Raw genomic sequence first — 18,447 nt, 5'->3', positions numbered from 1 at the left:
TTCATGGACATGTCACGATCGCAGTTAGCGCCTGTCTCCTCCGCTAGACGTGTCTCCAGAAGCGGCACTGGGCCTTACCAAGTGAGTGCTGAATGAAAGAACAGCAGGCGGAGGCGCCCCGCCTCTCCAGCTCTGACCTTGCTTCCTCCCGGCCCCCGCCAAACCCAGCTCACAGACGCCTCCTCCAGGAAGCCTCCGCATCCACTCAGAAGTCGTCTTCTCCTCCGAGCAGCTCCTAGGGCACTGCCCATGAGCTATGGTCCGTCTGCCTCCCCACACGGTTGTGAGACCCTCCGCGGCGCCTGGGCCGGCCAGCCACAGTCCCTTCCCCACACCCGTCTCCTCTCACTACTCAAACCGAGGCCTCTGGAAAGCCTTGGCTTCCTCCCGTCACTGACCGAACTCTGACGGCCCCTCTGAGAGGAAGGCTGGTGGCTGCCATTGGCCCCGTTACAGAGGAGACCCCCGAGGCTAAGAGGAAAAAGTCCCGCCTCCATAAACATCCACAGATTAACGCTGCCTTGTCTGTTGAGAGGACAATGTCCCAGAAGTGCCACCCTCAGGCTGTGGACCTTTTCACCAAAAGTCCAACCCTCCAGAGGAAAGAGAGGGGAATTTACTTCAGTCAGGATGGTATTTTAATACTTACTGTTTAGCAGTTTGGACCACAGAGAAGGACGTTATTACCCAAAACTGTTAAGGTGACATCTACAGTCATTGGTTTCTTTTTACCAAAGTTCTGTTGGTCCCTTACCAGTGCGGAATCTACTTTCCCTTCAGAATTTTTATGTCTCATTCTATGGAATCAATTTTTTTTTTTTCCCTGCTGAGGAAGAGTCACCCTGAGTTAATATCTATTGCCAATCTTCCTCTTTTTGCTTGAGGAAGATTTGCCCTGAGCTAACATCTGTGCCAATCTTCCTCTATTTTCTTTGTGGGTCACCACCACAGCATGGCCACCATGAGTGGTGTAGGGCCACGCCCAGGATTCAAACCTAGGCTGCTGAAGTGGTGGAGCCAAACTTCACCACCAAGCCACAGATCTGACCCCTGGAATCAATTTTTATTCTCAAAAATAATTAACAAAATAAAAGATAAAGGGCGGGGGAAAGGGTGCCTCTCCTCCACCACCCCAGAAAGGGCAGAGGCTTGAGGTGGGGAGAGAAGGGCTGAAATTATTTTCAATCCCACTCGGCAACAGTGGTGGAGATGCACAGCGTGCCAAGGTTCCAGGAACAGCGAGGAGGGCTCGGAGCCTCGAGATGGGGATGTCAGCGGGATCTCGGGTCGCTCCAGACAGACTGCAGGGACCAGTGCTGCAAGTGAGGGGAGAGGCGAGGTGGGGCCAGAGGGAGGCAGGCTCAGCAGAGAGGGTGCAGGTCATGGGTTGGGGTCAGCCGCCCTGGGTTTAGATCCTAACTCCTCTACTTGCTGACTAGGAGAGCTTGGGCGACTTTCCGGGCCTCAGTTCCCCCATCTTTGAAACGGGGACAGGAATAGTACCTACCTCAGAGGGTTCTTGTGAAGGTTAAATGAGAGAGGGCATCAGCAAGGTGCCGGGCAGAGGGGAGGTGTGAGTCATGGCTGCTGTTGGCACTGTCAATGACATACTGTCCCTGAAGAGGTGAGAGGAGACTTTGTGGGCTGCCTTTGGTCTTGAAGGTAAGAAGGATTTCAGCAGGTGGAGATGGGGCAAGACAGCTGAGTGCATTTCGGGAGGCCAGAAATTGCTGAGGCCAGACCCCAGGGGTGGGCCTGGGTGCTATACGCAGCCTCCCACGAATGCTCCAGCACACCTGGAAGTGAGGCTGGAGCAGGGGCTTGGGGCCGAAGGGTGAAAGGCTCAGAGCCTTGTTTATTCATTCAACAAATATTTAATAAGTACTGACTGTGTGCTGGGCCCTGGAGAACCAGAGGTGAGCGTGGAGCTCACATTCTAGGGGGGAGACAGGTAATAAACAGATAAACATGTCAACAAGAGCATTTCGACGGTGACAAAGGCTCTGAAGGCAAGAAAGCCAGATTCCGGACCCGGACTGACTGAGGAGGGAGACACAGTGACCAGGGCAGGCTTATCCGCAGAGGGGATGCATGAGGCGACACCTGTATGATGATGAGAGAAGGCGCAATCAGAAAATAATCTGCAGTGGAGTGTCCAGGCAGAGGGCACGCAAGAGCAAAGGCCTGGAGGTGGTCTGGGCTCTGTGTACCCTGCAGGTAAGGAGGCGACAGCATACTGAGTGAGAGGGGAGTGACACAGGGTGGGACCTGAGAGAAGGTTGAAGACAGGTCACGCCGGGTCGCAAGGACCTGGTAAAATTTTTGGATTTTATTCTAAGTGTTGTGGGAAGCCAAGAAAGGTTTAACAGAGAAATGACGTAATCTGATTTACATTTTTAAAAGGTCATTCTGGCTGCTCTGGGGAGAATGGACCTCAGGGGGGCAACGTGGACCCTAACCTTGGACATGAACCCCATGCTGAGCCAGAGCCCCAAGAACGCAACCCCCACACTTTCTGTCCCTTCAGGTCAGGCCACCTGTCTGTCACAGGCCTCTCCGGGGCCACTGGGGACAGGCTGCTCACAGTTGTCCCTGCCTGGCCAGGGCATCTCCATCTCCAGCCTCTGGGACTGAGGGACGCGTGGTCTCTAGTTATCTTATCTCCTGGCCTTCTGAACCCACCCAGAAAAGAGCCACCAGTGATTTTAGAGAAAAGTGAATTACAGCCAGGAGTGGTTGTTTTTCAGCATTTTTACAAGCGCCAAGGGCCCATGAAATTCAGAGTACACATGCATTTAACCGTGTTTGCTCATACAATATTGGGTGTGTTTAGAGATGAGCAATAAACAGCAGGAGCCAGGCTGTGCTCTCCGCTTCAGCACAGCGGGAAGGCTCGTGGGCAGAGCGCCGCAGGGCCGGGTTCAAGTGCTTCCTCTGCCCCTAACATGTTAGGCCACCTCTGCTAACTACAGCATCTCTCTGGGCCTGAGACCCCGTCTCCAGAGCTCAGAGGGTGGAGCTGATGCTCCTCCTGGCCCTTCCAGAGGATAGAAGTAGAATTCCCCGGAGTTCAGATTTAGGGCAAGCCGAAGGCAGCTCCCAAGAACCACCCGGCCATCTCAGGCCTGGGCAGCCTGGCCTCTTCCCGGCTGTCTGGGGCTAAAGAGACAGCAAGGACCTCACCTGGGTCTCGCCACCACGGTAGGGTGCAGCCGCCCTGCGCCTGTCCAGCTCCCAGGGGCACAAGCAGAGGAGATTCCTCCCAAGCCGTCCACTTGCCATGCGAAGTTTTTGAAACAGTAACCTATTACTTCTCTCTTATTTTTCTTTCCTCTCTTGGCTCTGCCTCTGATTCAGGCAGCCCTGGGAAGGCAGAGAAAGAGGGCGTCTTTTCCTGGCTTATGCAGTTCAGAATCCTAGACCTTCCCAGGAATGGAAAGACCTCCAGGCGCTCGTTTCATCTAACAGCCAGACTTCCAGAGCCCCCACCGCACCCCTGGCCTAGGAAAGGATTCTCAGGGAGGCCGGAATGTGAAAAGCAAGTATTACCTCAGGTTGGTGGTCCCCGCAGAAACCAGCAGCCTGCCTGCCGCCCGCTCCAGGAACAGGCAGTAAAAGGATTTAAAAACAATGGTTAAGGGCCGGCCCGGTGGTGCAGTGCTTGAGTCCCCAAGCTTCAGCAGCCTGGGGTTCGCAGGTTCGTACCCCGGACCGGGACATAGCACTGCTCGTCAAGCCACACAGTGGCGGCATCCCACATAAATAGAGGAAGATTGCCACAGATATTAGCTCAGTGACAATCTTCCTCTAACAAAAAGAGGAAGAATGGCAACAGATGTTTGCTCAGGGCCAATCTTCCTCACCAAAAAAATAAATAAAAACAATGATTAAGACTGACTAAAAGTCAGTATGCTTTTTACTATCACCAGGTGCCAGCAATTCTAAACGTCAGTGACAAAATACTCCAACCTACAAACTCCCCAGAGTTTTACGTATTTGCTGTGGTTACAGTTGAGTTTTCATAACATAGATGTAAGCTCCAAATGAGCACGTTTATGGCTTGTCTTTTAATAAACATTATATTCTGTGTGGACAGTATTTCTGAGAACTCCCAGTCACTCAGTTGGTCTCTGCCACGTTTGTGTCAAGAGTCGGTTCACAAAGGTGCAGAATTCTTGGAACAGGCTTCAGACTTGGCTCCTGTGAGCTACTTGTTCCTGCGTTCAAACCGTAAATTCAAAGTAAACAATGAAAGCACTGTGTTTGTAAAGACCACGAAACAGAACTTGAGTTGCTGCGCTTCTGTCATCCTGTGAGGCCACTTGGAGGTTTTATTTGAGTTTTAAAATTGTAAATAGTAAAAGAGTATAAGGTGTAATATTTTTATTGGAAAAGTGAAAATTTTAGTTCGTACATAAAATCTTTTACAGAATTTTAGTATCTTTGAAGTTCAAACGTATTCTTTTTCAGTTGATTGTTTTAGAACTAAAGGACAAATCAAAAAAATAAAACATTATATCAGTGGTACAATTCAGCAATTGCTTAAATTTTACCTTGCCAAACATTTTGGTTTACTAAAATTCACTTATTGATGAATTTAGTTCGATAATTATTTACATGAAACATTAATATATCAGACTATAAGCAAAGTATCAAATTTCATTAGGTAAATCTACAAACTATTAATAAATAGTTGTGTTTTAATGTGTGACTATTTGTGTGTGCTCTAATATCTTTATTTTTACTGGCATGGTTTTATATATATACACACACACGTGTGTGTGTGTATTTCAATAAAAGGAATGATCTTCATGAATATATAAATAAATGATCACCGTCTGCCTTTCTTTTCTGACCTTTATTTTTGTTCATTTTATTTCACAGCTATTACTGAGAATAATTTTTGTTGTCTAGAGTAGGGAAGCAGTAAAAAATTATCTTCTCCAGGCATCAAATCCCCCAGGTAAGCCACTGGAGAGACCAAGCCTTAGTGAGGTGGCAGTCCCCAGATGGGTTTGAAGAATCTGGGAGCAGAGGGCAGAACCCTTCAAGAAGAAATGGGAGCATGATACAGGCCTTCGGAGGTGTCACTGCAGAACTTCCAGGCCCCGTCACAGTGTGGGAGCAGCAGCAGGATTCCTGTGCACCCAGGAGTGGCCCCGAGGTGGCAGAGAAAGCCAGTGAACTGGAGGCCTGTGGATGATGCCGAGGGACCGCTCAGGAGCGGCCCACACAGACTGATGGCAAACAAGGGACAGGCTGGTGACAGGTGATAGATATCAAGTACCAGATGCCCTCACCCACACAAATCCTGCCAACTCCTTGGTTCCGCACAAGCCCCCTGAAAGATAGGCACAACCCTGGAGAGGGGGTCCCCAAGATGACAGAGACTAAGTTTCTATCCCTTTAGCAGAATGAAGGCTTGAGACTGAAATTACATTTTATTTTAGTTATAATATAAACTTTTTTCTAATGCATCATAACACCAGGTTCTTTTTGTTATGCTTTTTTTTTTCTTGGTGAGGAAGATTGGCCCTGAGCTAACATCTGTTGCCAATCTTCCTTTTTTCTTTCTCCCCAAAGCCCTAGTACATAGTTGCATATCCTCGTTGTAAGCCCTTCTAGTTCTTCTATGTGGGACACCACCACAGCATGGCTTGATGAGAGGTGTGTAGGTCCACACCCAGGATCTGACCAGCGAACCCCGGGCCACCGAAGAGGAGCACACGAACTTAACTACTATGCCACCAGGCCGGCCCCCTATAATATAAACATTATAGTGTATATTATGTATCCTATGTAATATACGATCTTTATATATTTATATATGTATATGTGATAAATATACATTACATAATATATATTAGATACAAAATATATATTAATATAAAATATAACTACTTTAGTTATAAAAATAGATAGAAAAAGCTGGATACCTGATAGATAGATAGATGATAGATAGATGCCAGAGAAATTGACAGATAAAGGGAAATTCTATTTCATTTCCTAAGCGCCTGTCTTCGAGGACCCTGAATCACCCTGATGGACCGAAGGTGAGGTGGTGATAAGAGGGGACAGCGTAGGCCGTTGGGTGGGAGACGCAGGGCCAGGGGCTCACCAGGCTCCTCTGGGTGAAGTATTACTGGGCCTCAGACCAAGAGCCAGAAGGAGCCTGCAGCTGTCTCCCCTCCCTGCTCCCTGTGCGCGCAGGACAGTTGCAGCCCTGCAGAGCCGCTGGGCGGGCCAGCATCAGAGCGGGGCCCTGACCCACGTCTGCTGACCATGTCGGCTCATGTGCCCCATGACGGCTGAGAGCCCAGTGCAAAGCACCCTGAGGGTGCTGGGGCAGAGGGGCCCCAGCGGTGACCTACCAAGCCTACGGGTGGGAACAAGCACAGGACAGGGAAGGTGGGAGAGGGCAGAAAGGGAGGGCAGGACACGGGTGCCTCGCTACCGAACAAAGAACCTGCAGAATTAAGCAAGAAAGTGAGCAAGCTTCCTGAGGAAGGTCAAGAAGTGCATCGTGTCATGTGCTGTCAACCCTGAAATCTGCTGCCCAAATCCGCAGGGCCGGCCTGTGAAACGGAGGGGAACCAGTTTCCAGCCTGCAGAACAGGGACTTCCATCAACTTGAGTGTCCCCACCCCTCGGAGGGAGCTTACCCCAGAGCAAAGAACCTGCTGGTTCTGCTGGGTGCCCCGGACTCCAGAGGCACATCCCCAGCTCCCGGCCCCGCTCCACCCGCCCACTCCCAAGTTTCAGCTCAGTCTGCCCTGCCTGGTGGGGAGCCAAGAAAGTGCTCAGATCCTCAGCAGGTCAAGCCTGCCGCACCCCCACCCCTCCCTGAAACCCTCCAAACAGCAAAAGCCAGGTCACTTTGTGTCTGGGTACAACCCACAGCTGGGGGTGGGTGATGTGTGCCCCCAGGATGCCTCTCAGCAGCCCACATTAACATCTCTGCTGACTCTCAGTACACCAGCTACTGTCCTATCTATGGGCTGAGGGCCAATTTGCACTGGAAAAATGACCAAGATCCCTGTGGGAAATCAGAACAGGTGACAATCCCACCCCTGACACCCTCCTGCCTCCCAGCCCTGACATTCACCATCAACAACCCGTCTGCAGTGGCAACGGATGAGCTTGGGAAAGTCAATACCAATGGCAGCATGTCTAAATCCAGGGGTCTCTCCCACAGAAAGAACCCCCAGGACAGAAGGAGGTGTGTAGGTCACTGTGTGATTTGTAATAGGACAAAAACTAGAAACAATTCAGGTGTCCGTCAATATGGTACTGGTTACATTATATTATATAAGATGAGATTGCATCCTGCAAAGGGATATTGTGTAGCATGAGAAAAATCAAGTGTATCTACAGGTGCCAAAGTTGAAAGCTATCCAAGACATAGTATTAAGTGGGAAAAGCGAGATCCAGAGCTGAATATATAGAACGATACTGTTATGTGCTGGTTATTCTATATTCGAACTCACCCAACCATCCATTCTGCACCTGTCTCTGATCTGTTTTGCGCCTCAGGAGGCCGACCTCTAAGGACCAGGAAACCTGGGCCCCCTTGCTGGCTGGACGCCAGTTGGTTAGCCCGTGGAAGGTTCTGGCTATAGATCGGAGGATGGGACGAGAGGAAAGCTGGAGTATTTCTTCCCTCTGATCCACGCTGCCTGTTCTGCGGGTGGCTGTGCTCTGGTATGGCCGTAGCTGCGGGTATTGGGTGAGCAGGACACGAGGCGCTAATCTTAGTTTTGATGTTCCCACTCCATATTATATCAAACACATTCAAATAGATAAACTTCTCATAATGAATGTAATTTTGGCTGTAAACTTTTGAAGGGGCTTGTATAAATTTAATAATTCTGATCCTAGGAAGAATTATGATTTGGTTCCTACGATTTAAACTTTATTGTATCTACATATAACTATATCATGGTTGAAATGAGTTGCAATAATCTGTTTGCAGTAACATTACCTAGATAAATATTTATTAATTACTATTTTGAGATTTTCTCTTTATATTTTGGAGCCAGTAAATCCATGACATTTTTTTAGATCCTCTAAAAACTCACAGGCCCTAGGCATCGTGACCAGTGGACAAAATAGCTGGAGTATCCAGAAGTTGCCAGGCCCTCCCGGGAGGGTCCTGGGTCAATGCAGGGGTCAGCCCCAGGAGCCACCGAGGCAGAAGAGAATGGAGCAAACCCACAGGGAAAATCTGCTGTGCTCAGGGGCTGCTTCCTGAGCGAGCACAGAGCCGGAAGCCCAGGGTGGAGGGAGAAGGCTGAGCTCTGGTCTGCCCCATGAGCTGACCCCTTAACCTCATGAGCTGGTGGCCTGACCCCCAGTGGCCCAACAGGATGGAAAGAATCAGAATGGCCCGCCCATGGCCTCCAACCTGTTTTCTGGGCCCTGCTGGGACTTGCAGCCAGATGCCAGCACAGGCTGTACCTCCGCTTCCTGCTCATCAGGATAGCCATGCGCCAAGCCCAGAGGTAAACATCTGGTCTCAGTTGATACTTTCTAGCAGGATGAGCTGGGAGCTGCTGCTGGCCCAGAACCACCCCCCCACCCCCACCCCCCACTGCTGCCAGACCTCTGAGTGGGGACCTGGGCAGGCTCCCTGAGGGGCCTTGAAGATGGCTCACAACCTGGCACCCATGTGTCGTACTCACACTGTGTGCATGGAGGAGGAGCCAGTAGACATTAGAATCCAAATCCCCAGGCAGGGCTTCAGGGTCCCCTGGGTCCCTCCCACCCTCAGGCTCTGGCTGAGGCTTTCTCCTGCTCTTCTCACAGGCCAGAGCCAGGTACAAGGCGCTCACACCCTCCGAGCCGGAGCCAGGGGAAGGCTGGGCCTAGGGCAGGCTCCCTGGCCGCTCCCCCATCTGTGGCCAGGCCCTGCCCTTGAAGCTCCAGTAACTCCGGGTCAGGGCTCACCCAGAGCCAGGAGGAGCCAAAACGGGGTATGGTTTTGGTTCGGGGGCCTGGCAGGAGCCATGCCAATTCACTGCCATGCCCCGGGTGCTAAGAATCGAGTGGCTTGTCTTCCTGCAAACAGTTGCTCTTTGCACAGTGACCAGGTGACTGCCCACAACTAGCCAGAAATAGTGGCTCCCAGCCCTCAGATGTGCTGAGGCAGGCTTGAGGGCTCTGGCCTGGAACTCACAGCGTGTGGGGTTTAGGGATTTAAGGAGCAGGTGTTAGAGTCTGAGAAGCTCTGAGCCTTGACTAACACTTTTTGCCTAACTGTTCCACAAGGCAAGTTAGAGAAGCCAGCGCTCTACAGGCTTCTGGGCAGGGGAGAGAGACAGCCCTGCCACCGGGTAAGGCTATCCCAAGGGCCAGGATGGAAGTGCCTGTCTGGGGACCCTTGGAACCAGAGAAGGAACATCCAAAGAGAGATGGCAGGAGCAAGAACAGGATGTACACAATTCCTATATCACAACTTGGAGAATATCACACAGAGTGCTATTTTTAAGCTTACTGACCCAATGAACTGTCTCAAATGACACTCGTGGGGCCATTCTCTGCATGACCTCTGGGCCATGTCACTAAGTGGTCATGTCGTGTGTCCAGGAGGCCCTCTCTGTCAAACAGCTGGCTTGGGGGAGGATACACACAGAGGCCCTCACTCTACAGCTCAAGGACGGAGATGTGAAAATACTCCTGGGTACCCTAAGCCTCTTTGCACGGCTTACCTACAGGTGGACCCTGGAAGCACTCTGTCCTCAAGTAACCTTACTTATCAACCCCTGCCCTGGGATCAGGTCAGGAACACGGGAGTCAGCTAGGCCCACAGGTATACGTGATGGACACAGCAGGGTGGCAGGAACAAAGGAAAAGCTCATCCTAATGGCCCAGGCCAGCGTGAAAGCAGCACAGCTTACCCAAGATCCTCTGTATTCCCCAGAGTCACGCGTGTGTAGACTTGAACAAGAAAACCCAACATTGAAAGGCCTCCCTCTTGTGCCTTCAACACGGAGACGTGCAAACACAATACTCGACAACGTTTACCGAATACATTCTCCACGCCAGGTGCCACTTACAGGGCGTTACACAGATTTAATCCTCACGGCCGAATGCAGTAGATAATATCATTATGCTCAGTGTACAGACAAGGAAATCGAGACAGAGAGGGGTGAAGTACTTTGCTCAAGATAAGATAGCTAGTAACCGATGGATCTGGGATTCAACTCAGACAGGCTTATTCTAGAACTTGCTCTCCCTCTTTTTATTATTATTATTTTTTAATTGTGATAAAATACATATAACATAAAATTTACACTCTTAACCACTTCTAAGTGTATAGTTCAGTGGTGTTAAGCACATTCACATTGTTGTGCAACCATTCACTTCCAGGACGTTGTCATCATCCCAAACTATGACTCTGTCCCCATTAAACAAACATAAACTCCCCATTCTCGTCCCCCCAGCCCCTGAAAACCACCACTCTCCTTTCCGTCTCTAAGAATCTGACGATTCTGGGTACCTCATGTAAGTGGACTCATACAGCACTTGTCTTCTTGTGACTGGTTTATTTCACTCAGCATCACGTCCTCCAGGTTCGTCCGTGTTATAGCATGTGTGAAATCTGTTCGGTCTTTTTAAAAATTTGCTTTGGATCGATGATATATTCATACGACTCCAAATTCAAAGGGACCAAAGGGCTTACGGTGAAGTCTTCTCTCAGTGATCCCTCCACATGGTTCTCCTTTCTGGAAACAACCCGTACCATCCATTCCCTGAGATGTTTTATGCATATACCTATGTGGCTTCTTTTTGCTCCTTTTTAGTCTGTTTTTGATTCTGTTCTGCCTTGGTTTTTCTTCCCTTTGCAGCTTGCCTTGGGGGTCATTTCTTCATCCACTCAGAAGGTCTTCCTATCCTGATTTTTCAGCCACACGGTGTTTTATTTGTATGGACTCACAGTAATTTACTCCACAAGTCCTCATGGGTGCCTAGTTACAGAACCTGTGTTCTCAACCACGTTAAGGCACCTCTGAGCCTCCAAATATCACGTGATGTGAAGGCCTCATTCATCAATTCATGCTCCATGGATTTCTGTTTAGCAACCATCACGTAAAAGAGCTGAACAAGTAAACAATTGTGGAGTCAAAACAGCGTACGGTGGGGATATAGCCGCTCACAGTGAAAGGGAACACTCACGGAAACCACAGGTTGGAGAAGGCTTCACTCTGTTCCCATCCCCGACCCGCTTCCCCCCGAGTCTTCCCTGGTCAGAGAATAGTACCTCAGGCACCCAGCTGTCCGTGCCAGAAACCCACAGGGCTCATCCTGACACCTGCCTCTCCCCCACCCGCCTTGTTCTATCCAGCACCAAGCATGTCTGTGTGTCTCTCAGATCCTCACCCCGCTGCCGTAAGCTGGTCCAAACCCCACCATCACTTCTGCTGAGCTGCTCTGTCACCCTCACACCACCCCATCCCTTCTCAGAATAGTCAGGAACCATCTCACCAAAAGGAAAATTAGATATCCCGCTCCTGAATAAAATCTTCCAGATTGTTTGCCCATGTTCACAGCAGCATTATCCACAATAGCTGAAACGTGGACACGATGCCAGTGGCCATCGAGGGATGAACGGGTAAGCAAAACGTGTTTATACATACACTAGAATCTCATTCAGCCTTAAAAGGGAAAGAAATTCTGCAATATGCTACACGATGAACCTTGAGAACATTACGCTTATTGAAATAAGCCAGTCACAAAAAGACAAATGCTGCATGACTCCTCTTATATGAGATACTTAGAGTAGTCAAATCTTAGAGCTAGAAAGTAGAATGGTGGTTTCCAGGGGCTAGAGGAGGGGAGAATGGGGAGTTCGTGTTTAATGGGTACAGAGTTTCGGTTTTACGAGATGAAAAAGTTATGGGATGGATGGTGGTGACGGTTGCATAACACTGTTAATATATTTAATACCACTGACCTGTACACATAAAAATGGTTAAGATGGTAAATTTTACATTACGTGTATCGTAACACAATAAAAAAAAGCATTAAAAAAACCCTTCCAGAGCTTTCCGTGACCTTAGAGGGAGGCCCTGTGAGACCTGGTCCCCGCGGGGCTTGTACATCTGGTACATGCTCCTCACTGCAGCACAAGGGCCCCTCTGTGCTCCTCAGGTCCACTCAAGTCCTTCCCACCTGGTGGCCTCAGTGCTGGCATCCCCTCCACCCAGAACCCCTCCCCATATGGGGCTCAGCATCGATCACCTGCTTGGAGAGGAGCGCCCTGATGCCCCCACCTGAGTGAGTCTCACTAGCCTTTTCTGTCCCAGCACCATGCTAATTCCTCCCCTAGCACTGAACACACCTGCAATTATTTTGTTTTCATCCCTGTTTCCTTGTCTGTCTCCCCCAGCAGACTGAAGCTCCACAGAGGCAGGGACCCAGGCCTGCTTCGTTCATCGCTGCATCTCTGTCGTGGGTTGATGCTGTCAAGAAAGCAGATGCTGAGATGGAGTCTGGAGTGCAAGATTGTCATTAGGGATCAGCAACTGTGAAGGGAAGTGGGGAAAGCAGGACTGGACAAAAGGAAAATTGGCCTGCAATGCAGGCCTGGCAAAGTCTCAGCCAACTGGGCAGGGAGCGCTGGAGTAAGTCCTGCCCACCAGAATTATCCCACACGGTGCAGAAGTGCCCTCCTTGCTGGGTCACCAGATGTGAGCAGCCCCAGGAAGGGCATGACTTGAGTGACGCAGCAGTCTGCAGCTGGAGCAGACCCGAAAGTTACTGGCAGCTGGCAGCTCTCTGCTGACCACACTCCTCGTAGCCAGGTGGCAAGTTCTTCTTGAAGGGACTCCAGGCAGTGCCTCTCCATGTCTACCCCAAGTCCTAGTACAGTGCCTGGCACACAGTAGGTGTCAACATTCATTGAATGAATGAGTGAACAGACATGTGATTGAATCTTGAAATACAAATAGCATTGGGAGAATTAGACAAGGCAGGAGATGTGCATTCCAGGACCAAGGCGTAGCCTGTGTAAAGGTAGAACGGCATGAAGGAAAACATGGAGTGTTCTCAAATCTACAAATACCAGGCTAGAGTCAGATTACCGTATGGGAGTGGCGGACCGAGGCTCAAATTCCACATGCCCAAATGGTCAGTGGACAAGGGCCTTGTAAATGGCACTTGAATTTTATCCTGTCCACAAAAAGGAAGCTTTCAAAGGGTTTCAAGAAGGAGAAGGATATGATCAGTGGATTTTAGAAAGCTCATTCTGCTGGCCTTTCCGAGGATGGCTGAGGAAGGCAGGCTAGGAGGCAAAGGGGCCGTTTAGGACTCCACTTTAGCCAGGCCAGGCCTGTGTTCTAGGGCATTGGCATTGGAGAAGGAAGGGAGTGGCCACGGGACGTGGCGAGGGGAGGCAAGAAGGGGGCTATGGCCAAAGTCTGGAACCACCAACACGTAAGCACAGTGAGCAAAGAACAAACATGTAAAGAACAATGAAAGTTGGGGAGGAAAGAACTGAGGCGTGGGAGCACAGGAGAGAGAACAGCTTAAGAAGGAAACGTTAAGAGGGTCAAGGCCATTAAGAGATCAAGCGAGATAAGGGCTGGAGCGCCCATTGATTTGGCCATCGGGAGGGCAGGACTTGAGAGCAGTTGCAGGTGGGAACGGACCCAGCTCAAGCAGGGCATTCTCCAGCCTGATTTGGGGCTTGGGTTTGTCGTGGGCATTCTGGAGAAGTCTCTCACCTGTCGACATACTTCTCTCCAGGGTATCCCCCAAGTGTGACTACCGTGATGCTCTGGACCATATGATCCTCAAGGCTTGAGGTTCAGCCGCCTCCCTGGGAGAGGAGTGGTGGAAGGAGCCCAGTGGAGGATCAGGAGTCCTGAGTCCGCATCCTGTCACTGCCACTCAGTTTCTCCCGGGGTGCTGGGTCCAGGCGGCCTCTACAATTGCTTCTGTTGAACTGAACTGCCCCAGTGCTCAGGTTCAAAGAGAGTGGCACAGTTAGCCAGGTCTCCATGCTCTCTGACTCCAATCTCCTTGCTGCCTCCGTGTAGGACTCTGGGTTCCACCCCTCCTAAGTGGCCCATTGTGTGACCTCAGTTTCAATGGGGTCAGAAACTGGGTTGGGAAAAGAGAATATTTACTTTTTCCACGGATCCGATGCCCAAGTATATAGTGTGTTCCCGTAATTTGGGTCCCACGCCTTGTCCTCCTCTCTCTGGGTGCAGCCTCGAGCATATAAGAAGGCATCTCAATATGCACATCTCACTCAAGACCACCGGATCCAGAGACACGGCCAGAGCCTCACTCACCAGCCTCCTGTCCACCATGAAACTCGCCATCATCGTCACCCTGGCCATCCTGGCTCTCTGCTGCAGCCCTGGTGAGTGCCCAGAGCCCCTCTCCCCCAAGCTGGGCTCCGGAACTCTCCCTGCCGCCCACTTCTGCTCAGGAGAAAGGGTGGCTCCTGGGAGGGCCTGGACACGCGGACTCCCGGCCAGGAAGCTGGGTCTAGTGAACAAGCCCATCTGGGGAACTTGAGGAGAGCCCTGAGACTGTGAGAAAACCTGAAAATGATCCCATCTTCCCTATCCAACAGCCTCAGGATTCCAGGGAGTGGAATAGACTGGAGGGAGGCATGGAGGAGATCCCACATAGATGCATTTGTCCAACGACCAACAGAATAGGAATAACGAGCTCCTCAAAGCCCAACTTGGACAGACCCCAAGATGCCAAGAGACTTTGGTGCAGCCTCCAAGGTTGAGGTCTGCACACCAGTGTGGCAGCCAAAGGGCTGGAAGGAGCTGCAAAGCCTCATGTCTCAAAGGAAACTCAAACCAAGGCAAGGTCTCCCATTCTGGGCAGAGAGGAATATTCCAGAAGAGGATGTTTCCTTTGGGAAATTACCAACCCAGAGTGGAGTTCTCTAAACATTTTTGTCCTCTGCGAAAAGGAGATTAGCAGTTTCTGAGTAGTTTCAGCTGTCACTAAGAGGAAAGGAATGGAGGGGAGAGAGAGAGAGAGAGAGAGAGGGAGAGAACAGTCAACCACACTTCCCTCCAAGCCCCTGGATCTTTTGGGAATTGGGTCACCTACCTGTTTTTTAACACCTAACAGCCTCATCTCTTAATAATATATATATATATATATATATTCTTTTAACTAATTCCAGTGAACTCACTTTGAAAGTTTCATAATACCCATGGAAATAAGTTTTATGACCCTAGGGCGAGATGGGATGAGGGAAGAGTTAGAAAACCAAAACCAAGAGACGGTGGAAACAGCTATTGTGCAGAGATGCTCGTTCTAAAGGGAAATAACATCATTTTGGACTGAAAAGTATATTAATTAGAAGAACTTGATGTTGTGTACAGTGGAGGTGGCTCAGAAAGACGGGACTGAAATATGTTTTGGGGTGGATCTTGGGTGCACTTGTGCATATGTGTGAGCACACAGGTAATAACACCAGCAATAATATCCAACATTTATTTGGTACTTACAGTGTGTGAATCACTGTTCCGAGCCCCTTTCATAGTTTTTTTTTTTTTTTCATTCTTACGACAACCCTACAAAGTAGGGATATTATCCCCATTTTACAGATGAGCAAACGGAGCCACAGAAAGCTAAAATAACTTCCCCGGTGACATAGTAAGTTGCAAAGCAGGGGTCTAGGTTCCGGAGAGGGTTTTTGACTTGGAGCGCCCACTTTGGGTGGGGCCCTGGAGTCCAGGCACAGAAGCCGAATTTGCACACAAGGCAGAGAACTCAAGGACGCGATCTGAGGCTTAGTGAGAAGAAGGAGGAAGAAAAAGTAGGAAATGGTGACTCTTGCCCATGTTCCTGAGGGCAGGGACCTGTTTCTAGTGGGAGCCAAAATTCTCCGTGGCCTCTTCCCATCCCCGACACGGCATGAAAAATCAGACCAGTGGCCGGCCCGGTGGCACAGTGGTTAAGTTCGTGCACTCTGCTTCAGAGGCCCAGGGTTTGCCGGTTTGGATCCCGGGCACGGACCTACACACCTCACCAAGCCATGCTGTGGCAGGCATCCCACATATAAAATAGAGGAAGTTTGGCACAGATGTTAGCTCAGGGCCAGTCTTCTTCAAAACAATAATAATTAATTAAAAAAAAAATCAGACCAGCAGCTTCTGCTGTCAATACTCTGCCTAGAAATCTAACAGAGAGAACAAATGGCGCCTTGCCTCACCCCAACCCAGGAAGTGCAAGGAAGGCTCAGGCAAGCCACAGAAAGCTGGCTGCAACCCAGGAAGTATCCACACAGCCCAAGAGCCAGCTGCTTGGAGCATCAACAATCTCATATCCTTCACCATCGACGAAAAGGCTGCTATCTCTTGCTGACAGGCCTGGCTGTTTGCACCTGGGGTGGGCCCAGCCAGGGAGCTGGCCAGCTTGAAAGGGGGCCTGGATTCATGTGCTTTCTCTTTCCCGTGCTCCAGCTTCTGCAGAAATCTGCCAGAGCTTTGCAGACATCATTCAAGGCCTCTTCCTGGGCACACCTGCCAGTTTCGAGGCTGCAGTGGAACCCTTCAAACCTGATGCAGACATGAAAGCTGCGACGACCCAGCTGAAGACGCTGGTGGACTTCCTCCCCAAGAACACCAAGGACAGCATCTTAAAGCTCATGGTACACGGCTTCCTCCACTCACACTGCTTAGCAGTGGATTGCCCAAGCCCCTGGATGCTTTTCGGCCCCTTTTGCAATCCAGAGAGGACAGTCACAATGTAAATGTCCCCGGGGAGGGAGGCACAGTCATCGCACCTTTTAAGAGGCTTCTGAGAAATAATCAAAGTGTTTACAAGCTTAGCTCCTCCCAGATTGACTGAACTTCTTATCTGATGTTAAAGTTTCTGTGTTCCACCATCTTCGTCCAACTTTAAGGTTCGTTCACTATTATATTGGGTTTTGTTTGTTTGTTTCTTTCTTTTAGGACAAAATAGCAAAGAGCCCACTGTGTGCTTAGGATTTAGAAGCTGAAGAGCTGCAGTTGCTGGAAGCCCCTGCCACTGCCAGGATGCTTCCTTCACTGTCCCCAGCAGCCTAGGCTGGCTCTCTTTAATAAAGGATAAGCATCTCACCCTTGTGCCCTTGCCTCTTTTTTAATTTGTGCTGGAGTGGGACGGTCTGTCACTGCTGGGGAAAGGTTGAGCAGGAGCAGAAAGAGAAGCAGTGGCATGCAAACACATCCCCAAGGGGCCCACGCCCATGTCTCCCTACCAGTCCACCTTCCAGGCTAGCCACAGGCGGCAAGAGCAGCTTCCAGCGCACACTCCCTTCCACGGGCAGAGAGAAGATGGAAAAGTACCAAGGCCCTGATCAAACCTGACCTGCAGGGGAGGGAGGGGAGGTCTGCATAGGGTGGTGGCTGACCCCACAACCCCCATCCATGTAGTGATGAGATTCTTCTGTTTCTTCCAGTCCCTTTGAGATCCTGCTCTTGGGTGGAAAAGGAAATATTAAAGGTGGTTATGCTACCCAGACGTGCCTGCAAGCAAAGATGGAGCTTTCCAGAGAGTCCCATCTCCCAAAGATAAATGGTGGCTATTTCAAGAATTTTGACAGAGCAGCAGGGACCATTAGGGGCTGGACGGCCCTGTGTCAGAGTCGCTCACGTCACACACAGCACACGACACTGCCCTCCACTTATGGAAGGAATCGGATTCCTGTCAGATGCTTAGAAAACAAAGGCTGGAGGGAGGAATACACTCGATTCCCTGATTAGGGACCAGGGTGTTTGGGGGTGACTTTGAGGAGTGACAGACCCTGAGGGGAGTCCTCAGAGATGGCGGGTTAAATATTTTGCACACTTCATGTTTGCTACATGAAATTATTTGTCGGACTTTTTTTAAAGGAGGTGGAAAACAGAAAAACCCCTTCCTATGCATATTCTAGATCCTCTATTGGTCACCAGTGTGAAGACATCCTATTTCCAGGCTTACATTGCAGAGGCCTGCACACCAAACCGTCCCTTTGTGTCAGTCTTGCTTTAAGGACATCTCTGCCCAGAAGACGCTTGGCGGGGGCGGGAGGGTCAAGACCAGAATGGTCAGCACCCGGTTACTGCTGTCCACTGGGCGATGCTCTTGTTCTGACCCCGAGGTCCCTCTCTGACTTGCTCCCCACCCTGTCCCCGATGCCTGAGTCCCTGTCCAGTCAACTTTCACGCAAAAAGAGAATCAGTCACCCCTTTTTCCTTGTGGCAAAGGGGACCTCAGACATGAAATTAATCCCTAGGTATTTACTGGCACTTTCAATGTGTTCACAGTGGTGCTGGGCACTCTGAGGAACCCAGGAGCAGATTTCATAACCCAACAAACACATAAGCCCCGAATAGAGAGGAGTGAATAAAACAGTAGCCTCTGCTCACAGGGAGCTGGCCATCTAGCGGGGAAGATTACCAGCTCCCTCAAAAGAAGCAAGTAAACAAATAGACAGATAGATAA

At 50.1% G+C, this 18,447-nt stretch overlaps 1 protein-coding gene and 1 long non-coding RNA gene across 2 annotated transcripts; one reads left to right on the top strand and one right to left on the bottom strand.

Moving 5' to 3' along the window:
• Positions 1-1,045: 1,045 nt before the first annotated feature.
• On the bottom strand, positions 1,046-13,862 carry LOC138916723 (uncharacterized). The gene is made up of 4 exons (XR_011424059.1): positions 13,725-13,862; positions 12,341-12,461; positions 3,184-3,363; positions 1,046-2,103 (listed from the first exon to the last, which is right to left on the bottom strand). It is a non-coding gene; the product is annotated as an uncharacterized lncRNA (long non-coding RNA).
• Positions 13,863-13,999: 137 nt separating this feature from the next.
• On the top strand, positions 14,000-17,081 carry LOC138916722 (uteroglobin-like). The gene is made up of 3 exons (XM_070230006.1): positions 14,000-14,368; positions 16,443-16,630; positions 16,935-17,081. Exons 1-3 carry the CDS (start codon positions 14,146-14,148, stop codon positions 16,965-16,967), a joined length of 444 nt encoding a protein of 147 aa, XP_070086107.1. The 5' UTR covers positions 14,000-14,145; the 3' UTR covers positions 16,968-17,081.
• The last annotated feature ends 1,366 nt before the right edge of the window (positions 17,082-18,447 follow it).

The sequence above is a fragment of the Equus caballus genome, chromosome 12, assembly GCF_041296265.1.
Source record: "Equus caballus isolate H_3958 breed thoroughbred chromosome 12, TB-T2T, whole genome shotgun sequence".
Classification (NCBI taxonomy): Eukaryota; Metazoa; Chordata; class Mammalia; order Perissodactyla; family Equidae; genus Equus; species Equus caballus.
This window is presented reverse-complemented; position numbering and strand designations above follow the sequence as displayed.

What these genes read in the sequence shown, in the direction of transcription:
- LOC138916722 (XM_070230006.1), top strand. Translation starts at nt 14,146, where the DNA reads ATGCCCAAGTATATAGTGTGTTCCCGTAATTTGGGTCCCACGCCTTGT. An exon ending in GGCTCTCTGCTGCAGCCCTG is followed by an intron (nt 14,369 to 16,442) that starts GTGAGTGCCCAG and finishes CCCGTGCTCCAG; the next exon opens with CTTCTGCAGAAATCTGCCAG. An exon ending in ACAGCATCTTAAAGCTCATG is followed by an intron (nt 16,631 to 16,934) that starts GTACACGGCTTC and finishes TCTTTCTTTTAG; the next exon opens with GACAAAATAGCAAAGAGCCC.